The 20,813-nt window shown below is 37.2% G+C and overlaps 1 protein-coding gene across 43 annotated transcripts in view; it reads right to left on the bottom strand.

The window, feature by feature from the left end:
- The window catches only part of PPP6R3 (protein phosphatase 6 regulatory subunit 3), a 51,326-nt gene that overhangs the window by 15,729 nt on the left and 14,784 nt on the right, over nucleotides 1–20,813 (bottom strand). For 29 of the 43 annotated variants that reach the window (XR_015288735.1, XR_015288751.1, XR_015288748.1 and 26 more), the window contains 12 exons: nucleotides 12,983–13,215; nucleotides 11,773–11,959; nucleotides 10,820–10,957; nucleotides 10,192–10,257; nucleotides 9,144–9,256; nucleotides 8,587–8,700; nucleotides 7,785–7,914; nucleotides 6,547–6,699; nucleotides 4,490–4,639; nucleotides 3,927–3,991; nucleotides 1,428–1,543; nucleotides 953–1,038 (listed from right to left, as the gene is read on the bottom strand). Coding sequence is in view for 24 of the 43 variants with exons in the window: in XM_086895812.1 (XP_086751938.1) it covers nucleotides 953–1,038; nucleotides 1,428–1,543; nucleotides 3,927–3,991; nucleotides 4,490–4,639; nucleotides 6,547–6,699; nucleotides 7,785–7,914; nucleotides 8,587–8,700; nucleotides 9,144–9,256; nucleotides 10,192–10,257; nucleotides 10,820–10,957; nucleotides 11,773–11,959; nucleotides 12,983–13,209 (1,545 nt within the window). In the remaining 19 variants the exon portion in view is untranslated. Of the gene's footprint in view, nucleotides 1–952; nucleotides 1,039–1,427; nucleotides 1,544–3,926; nucleotides 3,992–4,489; nucleotides 4,640–6,546; nucleotides 6,700–7,784; nucleotides 7,915–8,586; nucleotides 8,701–9,143; nucleotides 9,257–10,191; nucleotides 10,258–10,819; nucleotides 10,958–11,772; nucleotides 11,960–12,982; nucleotides 13,216–15,181; nucleotides 15,310–20,658; nucleotides 20,750–20,813 lie in introns of all 43 variants that reach the window. The other 14 variants (XR_015288743.1, XR_015288753.1, XR_015288744.1 and 11 more) reach the window with 2 other exon arrangements.

Genomic DNA, 20,813 nt, shown 5'->3' with positions numbered 1-20,813 from the left:
GGTGTCTTGACTAAGAAGTAGTTTCTACCCAGAGGAAAATTAACATTCATCTGCAAACCCTACACACTTTGCATTCACAGGCTCAAGAAAAAATGCCTTATGTACACCTTTTGGTCCTGTTCACAAGTTGCACAGTTTCAGATGAACTTCCTATTGCTTCTATTGACACCTGTTAACATCATGTTCCAGTTAGTATTTATGTTGAAATAGCAAATTCAACAATTAATTATAGTCCAAATAACACAGGACTAGCACGAGTTAATGAAACCACATGCAAAGCACTGCATTCCTGGAGAAGTCAGGTAAAATAAAATTCATGAATTGGTCTGCTGACATCAGAAACTTCCTCTGCTAATTTAAGTCTCCAAGTAATTACTCTTAGACTGTATTTTTAACACGATTACACAAACCTCTTCTACTTAAGAGTTTTTCCAAAAGTATAATCGCTACAGCTGCAGGCAGAAGAAATGTGTCAGGTGAACAACAGTAAGCAAAGCAACTTAAGCAAGGTCAGTAACACAGACAGTGGAATGCAGGTGGCAGTCTTCTGTTAAACTTGTACTGGGTCATTTACATCCTGTAGATAAAGCAGTAACACTGGCTCCTGCAGTTTTACTTTGTACTCTCAAGCAGAGAGGAGTTTTTAAGGATACTACCTTGAGGTAAAGAAATCCTCCTCCTTGCAGACTGCCCAGGATTAGCTACACTAGGTAGCTAATTAGGTGAGCCAGTTAGCTATTACAAAGTGATCATCTGCATTATGCCTGCACAAATATTAATGATATGGGTTTAGTTGAAAAGTAAGCTAAAGAATTATCAGTTCTATAGCTCAGTAACTAGAGGGACTCCTTAAAAGTACACTGGATTTTGGAAGACTGACAGTGCTGCTGACAAAAAGAAACTGTCCAAGTAAAGCAGCAGCAATTTTCCTACCTTACCCATCACTACTTACCAGATCCACTGTATTCCTCTTGTTGGTTTCTCCTAAAGAGCTTGTGCAGAATGTTTCCCATCGCTCTCTGACCTCCTCTGGAAGCTCTAGCATAGGAAGCAAAAAACCCAAACCAATTAGAAATTATCAACAATGAGACATCACTTAATTTTCAAACATTTTTTCCTATTCTACCAAAAATACTGGTAAGAACATATACATCCACCTAAATTCATAGATATAAGTCCATCTAGCAAACAAGTCCGAATTAAGCAGGTGAGCTCCTCTTTGCATCTATTTCAGAGAGCTTTTTGTTTGAAATGAAAATACTTAAGCATTTGTTTAAGGATTACTGCTTTAAATTGAATGCTTCAGAAGTAATACAGTTGTTTTCTTTAATTCAACAGCTGCCTTCTAATTTAAGTTTCCTTAATTTCCTCAGCATCTGATAATGAAAGTCCTGAAGATAAAGTCAAGACCATGAATGAATGAATACCTTTGATGAGCTGCTGGACTAGTGTGCTGTTTGGCCCCTTATCTGTACTGTGCACAATGCAGTTTGCTATCCTTGTCAGGTGACCCATGTAGCCATGCCTTCTTCCTCCTTCAGCCCTGCAAGAGACCAAGAGTTCAACTGTCGCAATCAGAGCAACTTTGATGCCACGTGTTGGTGTAAAACACTGCCAGAGTCAAGATGTTACACAAGACAATGAACTGGAGTTCTTCAGAGTTAGAGCTGTGTCCTAAAATCACAGGTTCACAAAAATACTGAAGAATTTAAGGTATCAACTGGTTAGACTTCACTGAGCCAGTTTAGGAGACTTAACAAGCACATCAAATACCAAGAAGGATGTACAAGTGTTTATACTGCTTATCTATGTGTGTAGAAAACAAAATGCAGAGTATTAGCAAAATAAAAACAATTACCAACTGTTTCAGAGTTTTCAGGAAATTTCTGTTGCTGAGACTATTTTGCAAAACCCCAAAACACCCAAATATTCCCTCCGAGCTTTCAGCCCACATTCAAAAGGGAAAAGCATTACTAAATATGCTTCAGTATTTCAGGGTTCCTCAGCATTACATGTAGCATACCCATTCAAGTTCAGGTTATTGCTTTCCTAAAATTTAGGAACAACATGCTTACCAAAGCTAAAATTACAAAGCCATTTAAATATTTCACGCAGAACTGCTCTTCAGTAATTACCAGATGTTAGAGTAGTGCTCTGAACACCTACTGCCAGTTGGAACCATTCTATATCTGACCAAAGAGCAATCATGAAATGATTGCATTTGGCTGCAAGACAATCAAACTTCTGCTGCACTGGTTTAAGGTTTTGTGTTTTAAACAAAAACCAAAAAAGACCTCCTCACCCAGCTGGACAAACCTTCCATAACTGAAATCTTTGTAAAGTGACAACAGCTCATGAAGTACCTTACATTATACAAACACAGATCACATGATTTTATTTTCCACCATCATCATCCAACATATGAGGTAAGTGAAATTATGTCTATGCAAGATACTATTAATAAACCACCACACTGTTTACAGCTTGCTAAGGTAATCACTACATTCAAAATGTAGCACACGATGGCAGCAAAGGTTATAGTTTCTAATACAGGATAAAACATAGAGTGCTTCTATTGACAAACTAGACTGAGTTGTCATTGCCCAGCCAGAAAGTCTGGAATACAACTGTACATTTTGTTAGCAAACCCTTATTTAGCCCAGCAAATCAAACAACTTTTACTATGTCAGATTTTTACCAGCAGAAAGCAGTCACCTTTAAGCTTCTAGAGCTGCTTGAAATAACATTAAGTGATAGAATACAAAAAAACTAAAAAACTACCCATTTCCGGAAACAGCTAAGCTAAAAGTACCCTTAAAGATTTATCTTTTACAGCTGGAGCCACACCTGTACAAAACTGGATAGAGGAGTGAATTCATTACAAGTCTGTTTCCAGATAAAACCACTACCTAAGGTTTGAAACACTATTTTCTTCATTAGTATTCTCAAACGTGAGACTAAATATTTAATTAAATCATTCTTATGGTAAACACTGGATCAAGAACAGTCTTATCCAAGTAAAACTTAAGTTTTAGGTTGGAATTACAAAGAAAACTTTTCATATTTCTCTCCTACAAGAATCTAATTGCCTGTAAAGTTGGCAATTCTGTGTAACCTCAGGAGAACTGATAAAAAATGGAAGACATTCAGGAGAACATGTTTTCTACAGTCAAATTTAGCACGTTCATTTCTTTATTAGCCATCCTCTTCACCATCCTTACTTCCAGGTCAGTTATATTATCCATATACTTACTATCTGATTCACTTAAGATAGGAACAGGAATGTTTTGGAGAATGGAACTGTCTCAACAGTCCATCAAATCAGCAGCACTACCCCAGCAAGTAAATTCAATATTTTGACAGGTCAGAACTAACATTTACTGTTCAGTATCTCCAGAGCTAAAATTATTTGGCCTTCATGAGAACATTTTACTGCCTCAGGTGATGAATGAGGATTTTTTCTCCTGCTACAAAAATGGTTTCAGACAATGTTAGCTACTTGAAGCTTACATCCTTTCAAACACATAATTTTAGAGTGTGTTCTATTGCTGAGGAATTGGCTTTTATTATTTAGGAGTCTGATGATCACCAGTATGTGATATGCTTTGATGTGTTCACAAGTAATTCTCAGCTGCTTACAAGGGAAAAGTATCTCCTGTCCCCTCATAACTTAGAGTATGTTTCTGTACTAGAACATGGGTGAATTTGAAAGATCATAGTAATATACGTGGCAAAAATGACAACTCTCATGCTCTCAAGAGGTCACAGGAATGCTACCAAAAACTACACGAGAAAGCTTTAACCCAAATATTAACATATAAGTGATTCTAGAACTGGCTAGATCACTTCTGAATTGGTTATGCATTAATTTTACCACTCAAGTCTTATTTAGACAATTGCAGGGAATGAGGAAACGAATTACTCACTGTTTCTTCTCATTCATGTCCCACGCTTCAAGTATTCTTTCTATTAATTGGCACTTAAGGAAGAGCTGTCAAAAAAGCAAAATATGCTTAGTAGCAGTAAAATTGAACACCATTTATGCATTTATAGTTGATACTAAAGTCTGCAAGTCTTTTAATTTCACATTCAGGATATATACTTTCATTAAATGGTTGAAAGTCCAGCCAGCAGTCAGATCACAACCTGAAACCTAAAAGTTAGACCTTATTAATTCTACTCCTCTTAAGTGCCAAGTTGTTGTAGTAACATAAAGCTACTGAAATAGCAATTTTAAGCCTTAAAAATAGGAGAAACTTCAGAGAAAATAAATACTTGAAGCTCTTCACCATGCTCACTTTAGAGCAACAAAAAAACCAAAAACAACAACAAAAATCTACTCTATGGCAGTTTCAGGTTTCACATTTTAGGTAAAACCAGAAGGACAATCTTTTTCATTCTATACATTAAGTAGAATTGGGGTGTATTTTATGTAAAATTAACTGCATGGAAACAGGAAAATTGAAGAGACTTGCAAAACACAACTTACATGTTTCAGTAAGAGATTGTCCCCACTGGAATCCTGATCTGTAATTGTGCCATTTTCCGTGTTTTCAAGAGGACTTGCAAGAATTAATGCAATACAGATTTCTACTTGAGTATGCAAAAAGTTATTCCACGTATACTTAAAAAACATGTCCTGAAAAACAAATTCACCAAGGTTTACACAAACCAAGATCTTTTCATTAAACATAACCAATAGTCTCACCCACCTAATCATTTTAATGACTACACTGGAAGAAATATTTTAAGTTTTACACTAAGTATTATTTATTGTACAGGAGGAAATTTGTGACCCACAAAACCAGTAACTTCTGTGCTTGCCATTATCTGAACACAAGGAATACTATCCTGGATCATAACAAGAACTCAACTAACTGAATTTATTGCAGGGGTCACCAGTAATGCACTTTCAGACTATGAAGATGGGGAGAAATAATGCTCCCCACTTAAATTTCTTCTGCCAGCTGCAGCCAAGAAAGTCCCAGAGTCAGAAGTGTCATTTATGACTTTAAAAGTCCTTGACTTTGAGTCCACTTAACCTTCCTGGTATCTATAATAGCCTTTTAGAAATGTGCTCCTCACTTCAGTGAGATTCCTTATAAAATTGTATCTACCTGTTTCAAACCCATCATCCACCACCTCAGATAATCTAGAAGCAGTTTAAGATCATTAACAAAGCACCAGAAAAATACTGAGGTTGATTTACAATAAACAGCAATCATTAAGTCAAGTTCTTGCTTCTCCACATTTTTTCCTCTTAAACACAAGAAAGACTTTTGTTAAGCCTAGTTATTTTAGGCTACTCACTGCAAAATTCAAATGATGGCTGTCATTGGTAAAATGTATATAATGAGTTCTGGAAATATGTGCAGTGACTGGAACAGTATTGAACAATTTTAGTCTCATTCAAAGTACAGGTAAAGTTCTTCAATCTATCTTCAGTCCTCCTAAACTAATGACATTCTCCCATAACTTTTCCTAAGTCTGCCCAGTAAAACATGCGCTATTTCATCAAACAGCACAAAACACTGAGGTTTCCATGGCTACAAGTACTTTTTTTTCCTCATGCAAAACTTGCAACAGAAAAGTGTGTTCAAACCTCACTGGACTTAGTTTACAAAATAATCTATTTACAAGAACACATGAGTACATAGGATGTACATTCCTTAACACAATCAGCTACAGTAAAGTCAACTATTTGTATAAAAGTTAGTAACTGTCTGCAAATCCAATTGTGAACAAAATTTGAGATGAAAACATTTCAATCACACTGTATTAATCAGTCACAGGAAAAAAGGATTTTGGACCAAAATTGGGGAAGAAAAGGTATTTACACTTTAATCTTGCAACTGCCGACTTAGAAGTTTACATATTGTTATTCAGTAACTAGCTTAAGTTCTACATGATTTCCTAGTTATATTTTAATCAACCAACATTTGGATTTCTTTGGTGAACCTAAACACAAAAAACCCATCTGCTATAGTGAAAGTATGAGGTAGGAAGGACTCAGAGTACATGTTCACATTAACAAAGAGCAATGAGTTAGGTAATTGAGTTTGCTGTACAGCACCTTGCTTTGAGGTTTGAAGGAGTACAAGCTACCAAGAGTAACTGCTCCTTTACAAGACACTGCTGAGATACCACGTTGTAGGCCATATATTAGGTGAGAAAAAAGGGCTTTGAGGGAACAACTTAGGGAAAAAATGAAAATAGCAATGAAGCCTTAAATGGCTTAAAAAAACATGGTTGAAAATTCGAGAATGCCCAATTGAAAATAAGCTTATTAAGATAACCCATGTATTTATGAAGGTGTAGCAAGTAAGAACCATTCCAGTGGTCAACACTGACTTCAGACAGATTGATTAACAGTAAAATCCAGTATTAAAAGTTCTTAAACCAAGCAATAGACATCACAATACAAAGATGCAGAAAAGGTAGGCTGGAAAATAAGTTAGACTTGAAAATTATCTGCAGAGTATGAACAGGCAGTCAAGATCTTAACAGCAACTCATAAAAATAAAGAAGATGGCATAAAGTTCTTACCAGTATTACTCCTATGCTGTTAAGTTCTATAAGCTCCTGATTCACGCTGCTTGTATTTGTCTGTAAAAGGCTAGATATTAATCTAATCACGTTTAAACGAGTGTTTCCTACAGGTGGATCCAGTACACCCCAGGTTGTCTTCATGACACTTTTCTGAAAAAAAAAATAAAAAATTAATACATAAACCCATTAAATATCAGCTTATCATTACTACATACAATGATTGAGTAGTGCTTAGAAATAGACACATTTAGTCCTTGAGCAACTGTCTTACCTTCATCCTGCAAAAAAACCCTCCTTTTTATTCCAAATACTGGAGCTTATTTTAATTCCACAGACAGGAAGCACTAAAACCAGTCACATGAAAGTAACAGCTTGGTAAAAAAATGATTGCTAACTACAGACTGGATCTCTAAGTAGATGAAATCTACGCAGTCTTGGCAGGAATTAGGAGATAGTTCCTCAGAAATAATTCTCACTCATTAATCCAGCTATATTCTACATCATTACAATATACACAGAACAGTTACATGGACAGTCTAAATATATTATAATGCCTCAGCAACCCTACCTTCATATATTTAAAAACAATTTCATGCTAATTTCTCTGTTAAAATCTGCAGCACCCAGTTCAGGGTGTAGTGCTCCAGCTGAAATTCTGCCAGTGAAAATGTGAGTAGAAAATACAAATGGATCACAGGTAAACCCCCTATTTATACATTTCTTTTATCTTGGCAAGAACATGACATAGGTAAATTGCTTGCATCAGTTGTAAAGCCCAAGGAATTTAACATGCCTAGAGTGCAGGGATGTGTCATGGAGCTTATCTACTTGGGTTCTGGGAAAGTCAAGAGAATTGCATGAGCCTGATGTGGGCCATTCCAAAGTTCCAAACAACTGCAGCATCTATAGCCCGTGTTTCCTATCCAGACTGGATTTCCAAGCAGAAAATAGGACCTCCCTTGAGAATATATAGCAAATCTCTTTTCATTACTTTTAGAAAGCAGTAACTGCACCAAGGTTACTTTGCTAATTAAACTAAGTTTGTGCTGGAAAAGCACAAAACATTGCTGCTCATTACCACTGTTCGCCTGAGCCAAAGCTCACAACAGGCTAGGAAGTAGCCTGGATGCTTGCCTGGAAGTTGTCAGACTGGGTTTTGTTTGTTATAATCTGCCTAAAACAGACACCTGGTGAGTTTTGCTTCAATTAATTTGTTAACACAAGATTTCACTTACTTTTGGAGGCTCAAGTAGGAGCTCATGGAAGGATGAAAGTCGTGCTTTTATGGCTTCTAAAACACTTTTGTTGACAGAGTATGTGGAATTGCTCATGCCTGGAGGACAGATCTCTATATGTCCTTCAAAGCTAAAACACATATCAGCAAAATTTGATAATTAGTACCAAAACTAGTTGTAAGACATCTCTGAGGTATGTAACAATTCTGAAAAGATGTGAAAGTAACTAAGAGGCAAAAAATGTAAAAACATAAGGTTACATACACATAAAAATTAAGCGTTATATAATGGGTGAACAAGAGATTTTGCCCAACACTAGCCCTAGTATTTCTAGGTTTATCGTGCTTGAAATCCCCCAAATAGTTTTGAGATTAAAAATTACATTTTAATTTGCTTTACCAAAGCAGATAAAGTGCTTCATTTATCTATCCAAAACAACATCAGCTGAATGTACCAGAGAGATCTGTTGGGCAGTTTTCCAAATGAAGTTCCAGTAACATTACAAATAACTTTTAGAAAGTCAATATTCGGTCACTGCACTATACATATTTATTCTATTCCCTGTATCCAGAAACAAACTGATGAAATGTAGTTAGTCTGATCTGTCTACTGGTATTCACACCAGCTTCTAGAAAAAGTTGCAGAAAGACCAGTCATTTGGTGAAAGTGTAGTAATGTCAACCACAATTGATTTGCATTTTTACTCCTTCAGCTACAACAGGTCACAGAAATGGCTTGGTCTCAAGCATAAGGAAGGCATTTGCTATTGCAGGCATAAACCAAGTGAAATAGTAACACTTACGTCTGTCGTCTTGTCTCAAGTAAGGTCAATAGGATTTGGATTGCACTGACTATTGCAGATTCATTTTTTTCTTTATGAAAAATATTAGACAGAAGCTGCTCTATGATTTCTTGTCTGAAAAGAAAAGCATTGGCAGCAGGTTAAATCACTACAGGATACAGCAGCTAGCAGAAGTAACTACCATTTGCCCACATAACAGGGAGAAAGGAATACATAAGAATCATTTCTGGCAGAAACATACACTTAGATTAACTTAAGTAATAGAACAAAGCTGAAGTCTCCCATATTTAGTTTGTACAGTATCAAGCTGACCTCCACATGTAAGGGCAGCACAGGAAATAATTTAATGAGACAACTTCACTCCCACATTCCCCACTAGAATATCCTCCAGGTATGCTCTGCTTACTCACCAAGTTATTTTTCATTACACAAACAGAAGATGAGTAGTCAAGAAAATTCACTTGAAAGTCTGCCATTACTGAAGGTTATAAAGGTCAAAAGTTAAATACTAGGTTCTTATGAAGTGAGAATAAAATCAAAAATTCAAACTAACTTACTTCTCTAAACTTGCAAGCAGTGGATCTGGTTCTGAGCTGTTCTGTACTTGCAGCATCTGGTCTCTGCTTAGACGAATAATTTCACAGAGTGACTGTGATGCATTTGAATGCCTCTGAAACAGAAAAACAGCACTTTTCACTACAAGAATAACATGCTGGATTTTTAACTCTTCAGATAAAAAAGGTGAAAGCTTCAACATGGACAAGAGCTCTCCTACTCAAAAACATCCAGGCAGAGCTTTATGCCGTAACTAACTTTAACAAAACAAAAAAAACTTTGAAGCACAAGGCAAGAATCTATTTCCAACATTAAGGTGGCAATACATGAGAGCTGAATCTTCCAACAACTCCAAGTATGCCTAAGGCTTCAATATGGATCTCAAAAAGATCCATATTGATCTTTTTGAGATCGCCAAAAAGGGGGCAGGGAGATGAAAAAAACCACATAACCTTCCTCAAATGACCACACTTAATACTGAAATCAGCTTACTGGAAAAAGCAAGCAGAAAACAGTAAAACTAAAAAGTTCTAACACCACGTTGTACAGTTGAACAGATAGACCCAGGAGAGTGCCAGTGATGCCTTAAGTTTCAGCTGTTATATTTTTCAGATCCTGTACTGCATTAGTGTGTAACTCAACTTCATAGAGAGTGTTAGTAAGCTCTGTTTTTGAGAGAGTTTAGTAAGCTCTCTCAGTTTGGTCAGATAAAACAATCCTTCTAGGCCTGAGAACCAAGGTCACCATCACAGCCTCAAGCCAGGAAGTATAAACAAAAGTGAATCGGGGGGGGGAGAAGCAAACTGGAGCAATGTGACTTCATTACCTGAGGCTATTAATTGGACAATTAACCTCTGATATGCAAATAGACCCAACTTATTTATATCTGTTTGCAAAAACTGGTGACTGCCATCCATCTTGGATGTAGCCTCTGCAAGGCTACTGCCCAAGGTGTATCTTCAAGGCCTTTACTAAACACCCAGTTTCTCTAACTCTGTCTAGCCTCTGTTCCAGGTAGCCAGTCCAAGGCATCATCTGACCAATACTTACATCTTCATCTTGGGATGGGTGTACTATTTCCACAAGCCGCTGGATAATTTTTTCCTCATTCAGCCACTGTAAAAATGTTTGTGGATGTTAATAAGAATTTTTCCCAAGTGAACGAATTAAAAGAATTCCTGAAACTGAAAGTAGCCTTTTGACAACTGCCACAAGTCAAAATACTTCTAAATAAGGATTAACAGTACTTCAGAAAGAAAAGAAAAAATAAAATAAAATCAGCATTTCTGAGCCACAGTAAAAAAGAAAATCTTAGGTTAATTTCAACAAACTTTGATGCCAAAAGTGTGTTTGGTAAGGTCCAAAACAACTTTAAAATTGCACCTGTCGGGTATAAGTTAGATATTAAAGACTGCAAAAGAGAACAGCCACTCAGGTTCTAAATTGTCCCCAACGGCACTGGGGTTTCAGTGGAAAAGTACTGGCAGCTAAGAAAAGGAAAAAAACCCCCAACCAAACAAAATAAAAAAAAAAGCAACCACACAAACAACACAAACAAACAAAACCCCATACATCTAATTTCAGCACGTTCAAGAAATAAACTTAGTAAAGCAAGCAGAAATTAAGCCAGCTTAGAGTTCACACATGTCAGACAAAAGTTCTGCAACATTTTACTTACATTTAGCACTTCTTGCCGGGGCTGTGGAGGTTCTATGCAAGTCAGTAGCCTGAGCAACAAGTCCATGATAGCAGAGGTCCCTATGTGCTTAATAATGAGGTCTACAAAATCATGCTTCCTCTTTAAAAAATCCACAATCTGGAAAGGAAGAAGTAAGCTTATGTTTGATTCATGTATTTTACATGATAAATTACACCGATCACTCTTAATTTCACTCTCCTACCAAACTGACAAAATAGGTGAGAACTTCTTAAACACTTCTGCAGTACAAGACAAGATAAAATAAATCCCAGGCAGAGAACATTAAAAGGGCACAGGGCAGATCCATACTATATGCAGTGTGTCCTGGGTCTCCTCTCAAACCCAACCTGCTGATCATAACCTACTTACAATCCTAAGCAGAGTCAAGTTTTCTTTTTGATATGAATCAGTCTCATCTCTGGCAAAGTTCAACACAACAAAACTCTTAATACAAACGGTAACTCACGTTTGAGAGTCAAGTCATGCCAGCGGTTTGCAGTATTGGATCACATGCACTGAGTACAAGAGCATTTCTGAACAAGGACTCCAAATGTTTCTCTCCCTGTTCTAAATAATTCTTCACACTAAGTCAAAATCACTATCACTGATTCAAGTCATTTACATTTGTTTTTAACAGCAATAAATGCAAATATGATCATCTAAAACACTGAATTAAGCTAAGCCAAAAGGTAGGCACTCACACACTGACTGCATATATAGCTCAGGCAAATCTGAATCAAATACATCCTACTCATCCAAGTGTATTTTTTAATCATGTGCAAAATGAAAAGGTATCTTCAGCTAGGATGGAACCTCAATGCTCTGTTTTGACTCTGCTGCTATCCCTCAATCCTGTAGTCTTAAAGCAGAATTGCTGAGTACTACAGCTTTATCATAGCACTTTTTAAGTTGGTGAGTTTGCAAATAGTTACCTGTTCTGGTTTTCTGCTGATAAGAATACTTAACACCTTGCTGAAGAAACTGGCCAGTAGAGGGTTTAGAGGAGATTCGTTGAAGAGGAAGCTGTACAGTTTCAGGAGTAAGGACTCTTCTTCTCCCAATCTATCATTGATCTGTGAGACATCTGATGTAAGCAGTTCACATGATATGTTTGGGTATCTGGGGAGAAGAAAAAATTATCCATCATTCATACTTCAGAGTTCTCATACTTCCAGCTCTGAACTCAGCTCCTGGTAATGCATTTGACTAAATTTTCAAGCAGGGTTGATCTACACTGAAGCAGCAAACTAACTAATACAAAATATAAATTACTAACACAAAGTAATAAAACTGCATATTCAGCCTGTTTTCATTTAAGAAGAGTGCACTACTTCTATCTTCAGTAGCAATAGAACACCAGTAGGGAAGTTGAGAAAGGAAAGAGCAAGCTTCCATTTTAAGTTCTACTGTTAAGTCCATCCCTTCAAGTACTGACTTATTATTTACTTCAATTCCCAACTCCACTAGAAACATTCACAGGAGGCTTGGTTTACCTGAAATGCTGAAGTTCTGCAACTAAGAGTGTAGCTTATTTCCCATTATTTTAATACAACATTTTAAGACAAAAAGCAGCTTCTGTATGGACAACACTAAAATATGCCAAAAGCAATACAAGTGTTATTCTACAAACTGCTAGATGGATCTTCAGTTCGAACCTTCTCAGCAAGCCAGAAGTCATGGCCATACTCCAGAAAGGAAAACATTTGGACCCTAAGGACATTCTTCCAAGGAGCACCATGAATCTTCTAAAAGGCATCTTCAAAACATCTTACAAGTCAACAAAACAAAGCTAACCATTCAGTTATACTACCCAAAAAGGGTTTTTCATTCAACTATTTTCTGAATCACAACTACGGGATTCTTAATGCAAGTTCTGGTTGGACCTGTTTTTTGGCAAATGCTTTGGACAGGAAATGGTTTTGGAAGCATTTGTGGATAAGAAGCTTCCATTTGAAAACTATGCATATATTAGAATTATTTACTTAGAAGTTCCATGAAGCCTCTTGAAAACACACTTAATCTAAAATACAACAATATTTTACTATACACCAGCACACAGGGATTCACACTATCAAATTAACTAGATTTATTTAGTCCTCTTTCCACCTTCCAAATTTCCCCCAAACCCAAAAGTCTTCCTACTTATATCGAATTTTTTCATCCATGTCTTGAGGTGGCTCTTCAATAATAAATGAAACTAAGTCTTCCAAGCATTCTGACTTCAGCAGAAACTCTATAAGTTTGCGATTCTGAGCCTTGCACTCCTGTAGAACATCCTCTTCATCCATCAATTCCTTCAGTGTTACATCTTCTCTCTCTAGAAGTGTATCTATGTGCGATGATGAATGGAGATCAAATTTCCAAAACATGCTGGTCTGTGTGAGAAGAATAGCAGTATATTAGCAGTAGCCATTATTCTAACATCCAAAGGTAAGAGTTAGGCAGGGTTTTACTTACATGAAAGGAACATGCTATTTTCCATTAAAGAAAAAGATATGAAATTTGCTTTTCCCATTCCCTTTTTTTTAAATCTATCCATTGAGTCAGAGATTCAGAATGATTTGCTCAGCAATTAATTGAGCTGGGCCAAGATGAAATGCACAGAGAATAACTGCACTGAAATACAACCCCCATCACTGAAGAAAACATCTATAAAGGTAGAGGAATTGAAAGAATTTTAGCTTGCAGAAGCACACTTCAGAGGAGCTAATTTCAACACTACACTAATTGTCCCTGCCTCCACAAACTTGACAGAGGAGGAGTATCAAAGGCCGAGATGTCTTACACAAACATGTAAAGGGCAGTGGCCCCAACCACTGAAACACTCTAAGAGGCTGCAACAGATCTGTAAGAATGAACAACTTCATCTTTTTCTATAAAATACTTTGGCACCTCTATATTAATTCTTTTTCTCCAAGACACCTTTTGAACAGTTGCTGAGACAACTGTGCTATCAGAAAAGAGTACTTCAGTCCACAATATATCAAATAAATTCTTGCTTTCACCCCTCATTAAGCTCCATATAAACAATTCACTTCCCTCCAGCCCTGAAAACAGAGCTTTTACATGACCTCTGACAAAGCATTAATTTGGTTTATATGAATGCAGATTTTAAATGGACTGAAAAGAGATACTAGAACACAGTAAGGGTAACTTTCCTTTCCTTACAATCGAAAGTGGCAGTTTTGAGCAGCACTAAGAAAGAAATAAAGAAAGACTCCTTTTGCTCCTTTAGTAAATATTTTCCAAACATGAAAGATTAGTTCAATGTATTAGTTAGTGCTGTGCATTAGCAATATCAGCTGTGAGGATATGTAGTTAAGGCAGGGAATTTCAGTGAATAGTATTATTTTAGCAAGGACACTTCTGTAAACTGTAGCCTGTATACAGGAGCAAGCTTCAAGGCAATAATCCAACTATGCTGTTGTCATACACTCAAAACACCCCATAAAATTAGAATAGAAATATCCAATTCTTTTCCAACTAAGAGGCAGCATTTAAGTACTTATTACCAAGTTAAAATTGATTCAGCATGCATACTACAGCTACTTAGAACAGCATTGTGTCAAATTTAGCACTTGAGCAGTTTGGAAACAGAAATGACCTCAAGAATCTAGCAAAACCCTTGTGTGCACAATCTTTCCATTAGCAAGACTTTCAGTATTCAGCCTAAATATTCTAAAGCTTGGTATATTCACGATGGAGACATTTTAATTGCTATGAAGGTTTTAATTGTTGCTTTAACCACTACATACTGATCACCTTACTTCGCTTAATCTTTTTTCAGAAGCTGTAACATTAACAACTGGCCCTAGATTGCATAGCTTTCTGTTCATAAAGACAGGGGGTTCAAAATCGATCGATTTATTCAACTGCAATATTGGTACTAATCTAACATCCCATGCCAGTATTAAATGATTAGGAAGCAGAAAAAAATTATTTTGTACTAGAAATATTAGTAAATTTTCACACAGGGTTTAACACACCTGATCTTACAAATTAGCTTAAAATCAACTTATACAGTTACAAAAAACACTAGCTTGTGGATAATACAAGCTACACACAAACTTACTGTGAGGAACAGAAACCAGTGCATTATTAAAGCCAGATGATATTTTTGATTGGGATTTTTAAATCTCTAGAAAGTAGATCAAATCCCTCCCCTTGCCCCAATTAGTGAAAATACCATCCTCATAAGTAACCACTATCAATGCTAATTCCAGATCTAAATACCTCTGTAGTGATTAATGCTCATTTCAGTAGTTTCAATGTATTTCTCAGTCAGTTATTTCAAGAGAAATTCAACAATAGAAAAGAGCAATAACAAAAAAAGAGGCATACTACTGCAAACATGTTACTGCGTTATTTCACAAACTGTCTCCCAGGCAAGCTCTTTTAGGGGCTGCTCCCTCAATATGTCAGGTGCCGGCCACAGATTATTCCATCACTTCTCAACAGGAGCCCAGGTCCTTTGAAATAAGGAAAAATAAACAACATAAACTGTGCCAAAGGGAAAGTCCAGGAACCCTGAAGAGAAGAGAATTTTCATAGCCATTATTACTGATAGTAATCTAGAATCAGCCTAGCATGGTTTTGATTGAAAGTTTTAAAATCAAAACATGTTACTGCTATTTTTCTCACAGCCTGTCTTTCTACCCTCCCTCCCAAAATCCACTAGTTCTGAAATTCTGAATCATCATGCTTTTTCAAATTTCAGTCCATTGTATTAGGCCTTCTATCCGAAACTCACAAGTGTGCTACTTCCAAGACCTCACTACCTGCAAATTTACAAAAAACTCAATGGGTCAAATGGGTTGTATTACTCCCAATGTTACTTCACTTTCAATCAGGGCAGAAAAATATATTTGGACTCAATGCGAGATTGACAAAAGACTTCCAAATATGAGACATGCTCATGATTAGAAACTACATGAAGCAAAATAATCCAGGATGACGTTAAAAACTCTCACATGTGGAAAAACAAAATGTGTTAAAAATGGCAAAGATGCTGCATGCATTTGACTGTCTTTTGTAATGTGTTAGTCTTCTATAATCTCTGAAACTTCCCAGTAAGCAAGACTGACATCCAGTTCATGAAACAATACTTAAAGTTTACATCAAACTTGCTGATGCACAACTTACAGCAAGTCAAGATCCTGAGTAACATCTAATATCCAGAAAAACATTGCTTTGTTTTCTTAATTAATATTGTTAACAATATTAATTAATTATATTAATTAATATATTACATGAATAGCATTCCATGTAATAAACACTTGACTTAAATATAAAATGAAAAAAGCAGTTCAACAAAGCAAAGAAAGCCTGCTTCCAATTGCTGGCATACAAGTAACTCAAATTCTCACTTTTATTATTTGCAAAAAGGAAGAAATAAAGCTTAGAAACAAGCCTTTCAGATGAAGAAGAAAAATTAAGTCTTCTGTCTGCTACAGGGAAAGAAAACCCCATTAGTACTTTTAACAGTAACTAGTCAATGGCTCTTTTAGGAAGTCAAGCGCTTAAGTGGCATTTCCATGAAAAAAACCAACAATACAACTGGTAACAGTTGTATCACCAAGTCTCTCTGTAGCTTCAAGTGATGGTAGCTGTCACTCTCCTTTCTGAATAGACACATTCCTGTTTTCAAGCTACCAAACTAAGATGTGAATTCCAGTCAGAAAAGCTTATGATTTAATTTAGGACATCTCTTATACTGAGACAAAGCAGACTTTTACAAAGCAGACTAACAAGTCTTTACGGCATCCAGAAGTCCTTCCAGTAAATAAGAAAACTAAATAATAAAAACTAAACTGTTCCTCTGAGTTGAACTTTTAAGCATCATATTCAGGTTAAACAAACATGAAGGGGTTTTACACTGAGTTCCTTCCAACTCAGTACCTCAGATTTCCACACAGAAATTGAGTACTGGCAGCCCCAAGCAGACATAGGCATCTAGACTAGAGTAGAAAGAAAACCAGAAGGATTTCAGCAGCCAGCTGAAGGTTAAACAAACATGAAGGGGTTTTACACTGAGTTCCTTCCAACTCAGTACCTCAGATTTCCACACAGAAATTGAGTACTGGCAGCCCCAAGCAGACATAGGCATCTAGACTAGAGTAGAAAGAAAACCAGAAGGATTTCAGCAGCCAGCTGAAGGCTCTTTGCCTGACAATTGCATAGATGTATATAACAGAGCTTCAGGCAGGAACTTAACAGATTTGACTGCAATGCCCAGTTTCACTTTTCAAGCAAGAGAAACTTTAAGTGTATCAGTGTCAAGCTGCAGATTCTGTAGTATGCGAAATTCTGAGAAATGCTACATATAGTTGTAACAATTACTTCATTGTAAAAAAATCGAACTCAGAATCTGTCACTTTTCTTTGTGCACTATTTTATTTTCTTACTATAGGGTTCAAGTACACAGAAGGAAAAGAAAATCAGCTACTTTTGTACCAACAAACAATTCCACAATTGAAGCACATCTTAAGTGATGTAGTAGCCTACTTCAGCAAAACAGGATTTATAATTTCTGTGCAGCAACTAGCAAAAGTCAATCTAGTTGTTGGATACAAGGAGAGCAATCACCAAAGGAGTCCTTGATTTTAAGATGGTCTTGCACTTCTTAATGACAAAAGCACTTCCAAAACAAGGAATCCTTTGCCTCCTAAAAACCAAGTAGGTAGGTAAGTTTAAGGAATGACAAAGTAATAATAAAGATAGTAAATAATTTTTTTATCATGGAAAACTTTGGTAGATTGTCTTCTAAAACCTTTACACACATTAAGAGATCTATTTCAAATGCCAAGCATGACCTTCTGACAGCTTCACATAACCTCACCTAATTACTATCTAGGTGTGTTTAATTAGATTCCAGTTTTGAGGCAGGGGATCCCCTTTCTCCAATTAATGGACAGTAACAGGACACTGTCCTAGCATTTATAAAGTGCTTATTTTGACACTGAAAGTGGATCATCTGTTCAAAACAAAACTATGCATAAATGCACGTCTTAAAAAAATTAAGAGCTAAAAAGAATTACCAGTGAATGCAAAGTCACAGAAGACACTCTAGTTGATACTTTTTAAGCTCCCTGTTGTACTCAGCAGAGCATCACCCATTGTAAATTTGATGTCTACAACTGCCTGTCCTAACCTATTTGGAATAAATTTCTTTTCCATCAGAGCAGTGAGGTTCACTAAGTACTATTAGCTAGAAAGATGTAAGCTGGTGCTCAAAATCTCTAGATTTAATTACAGTAGAATTACACCCAGCAATCACAAAAAAAAAAAAAATAAAGGCATAGATAAGAGATATCAAGGAGAAATAAAGGAGAACTTAAATGGTACAGTTGCTACATTTCATAACACAATGTATTCTATGTCAAATTGATCTTCCAAGTCTCAAGTGAATACAAAATAACATGTAGCTGTTTCTTCAGTGTCAGAACAGCCTATTCATGTCACAAACCTGAGACCTAGTGGAAAATAAAAACTTCATTCCTTATAATAAAGTAGTTAAGTTTCAAACAAACTCTGTGGAGAAAGGAGCAAAATAGATAGCGTGAAATTACCTCTACCTCAACAATTTAATACATACTTCTAATACCATACACATTCCTTCCTAGTCCACCAGCATAACAAACTACAAAAGATGCTAAAAAGGAAATAAAACCAACAAACAGTTCTTTCATGGAGGGCAGGGAGATCTTGTGCAGGCTGGCTGCACTTCTTTCCTCACAGCAGGATTTCTGGATGCATCACCCTCTTCTTAGCCACTGCTGGGCACAGGGGGCTGCAGAGTGGGAGGTTACCAAGGATCTCTGACCCTCCTGCAAACCTGCTGCCACTGTCTCATGCAGGGGACCCGAGACACGATGAAGAGCAAACTGAAGCTTAGGCACATGGGGGGAGGCAGAGGGCAGTCCCTATGCCCAGGGGGCGGCAGGAACAGGGCAGTGATCCCCAAGAAGGGGCTCTCAGTCTACCTAAGCCTCCTTCTCCCACATGAGTGCATCTCTCAGCCTCCCCAGCTCCCAGAATGGCCATACTTGGCCACATACACTGCTGCCACAGTGGCCTCCTGATGCCAGGAAAGGATTCCTTCCAGACACTATTCTCTTTCACAGCACATGTGCTCCTCTGCTAACTACTACTATACTTTCAGAGGGTAACTACATCCTCCTGAGAGAAATGCAGGAGATGCCATGTGGCAGTCCTTTCTTGACTGGCAGAAAAACATGCCAGAAAAGTGTATGAAGACAGACAATGATCTCCTAACAAGCTCTCTAACAAGGTGCCAACTTCTACTGAGGCAAGTTATTAAAAAGGAACTTTCACTCCCCTGTCAGACATGAGCAGGAGCCTGCTATTGTTACAGAACAGTAAAGAAGCAAAGCGACATCACTTTTACCCTTATTTATCTAGTCTCCCTTATTTATGAATCCCAGCTGCACTCCTATCTAGATGAGAACGACAGTAACACATTTGTGGATGAGTCAGCAGCGTACCCTTGTGGCCAGGAGGGATAATGGTATTCCAGGGTGCATCAGGAAGAGTGTGGCCAGCAGGTGGAGGGAGGTGATCCTGCCCCTCGACTCCACCCTAGGGAGGCCACATCTGAGTGGAGTGCAGTGGTCAGTCTAGTCTCCACGGGCCAAGCAAGAAAAGCAGCTACTGGAGAGGAGTCCAGCAGGGGCCAAAGACACGGATTTGAGGTCTGGAGCATCACTTATGAGGAGAGACTGTGGGAGGTGGCCTCTTTAGTCCAGAGAAGAAAAGACTGAAAGAGCATCTCATTCCTGTACAAATATCTAAGCTGGGTGTCAGGACGATGATGCTGGACTCTTTTCCATGTGGCCCAGCAACAGGGTAAGGAGCAACAGCCATAAACTAAATGACAAGAAGTTGCATCTCAACATGAGAAAGAACTTCTTTACACTGAGGGTGGCAGAGCACTGGAACAGCCTGCCCAGGGAGGTCATGGAGTCTCCCTTTCTGCAGACAATCAAACCCCACCTGAGTATGTTCCTGTGTCACCTGCTCTAGGTGACCCTGCCTTGGCAAGGGGGTGAACTAGATGATCTCCAGAGGTTCCTTCCAACCCTAACTATTCTGTCATCCTATGATCTTTTACATAATATATTTGATAGATAGGTAGATAGATAGATATAGATATATACACACATACACACACATATCATGTGCATATACACCCCTCCTTATGACTGAATGCCTCAACAATCAATAGTTTTGACATGCTGAAGTATGTAAATAAATCCAAACTAGTTATAGTGAACTCCAAGATACCAACACCTCAAAATTCAAGGCCATAACTGTTCAAAAGAAGTAGAAAAATCAGGTGAAATCTACAGTCTGCAGTGAATTTACAAGAGCAATTTTATACCAAGCAACAACTATATCCTCATCAATTCCTACACTATCTCAAACCATGGATTACTAAGTGTTAATAAATAAAGATCTTAATTACCTGCAGTAGCTACAAATTAAGACAGTAATCTCTCCTGCCCAAGTAGAGAAGATGAATCATTTTCTAGTAATTCAACTGCCAACTACAAATTTAAAATATTCACTGGCCACAGAATTCACTTAGATTTTTCCTATTCTGAATTCTTCCAATTAGCTTCAAAACAAAAATGAAGATATCTTTGCACTAAGAAATGTACATGATTCTGTAATATAAAATGCAAGCTCAACAATGCATAGCTACCCAGAAGACACTTTTGCACTGAAACATGAGGTTTAGTACCAAAAAATTAAATTGCAGAAGACAGTATATAATAATCTATAAATATTACCCATACCTACTATATGTCAGTTCATAAACACATTTGCTTTGAAACTCTTTCAAAAAGGTTGGGCAGCAGATACACTTCCTGGCACAAAAGCAAAACACTGTAAAACAAACAGAATATCCACAACAATGTGTCTGGAACACCCCTGATAGTCATAGTAAACC

The sequence above is a fragment of the Cyanistes caeruleus genome, chromosome 6 (assembly GCF_971803275.1).
Source record: "Cyanistes caeruleus chromosome 6, bCyaCae1.hap1.1, whole genome shotgun sequence".
NCBI classification, from domain to species: domain Eukaryota; kingdom Metazoa; phylum Chordata; class Aves; order Passeriformes; family Paridae; genus Cyanistes; species Cyanistes caeruleus.
Note: the sequence above shows the minus strand (reverse complement) of the source record. Positions and strands in the feature narration are given on the sequence as shown.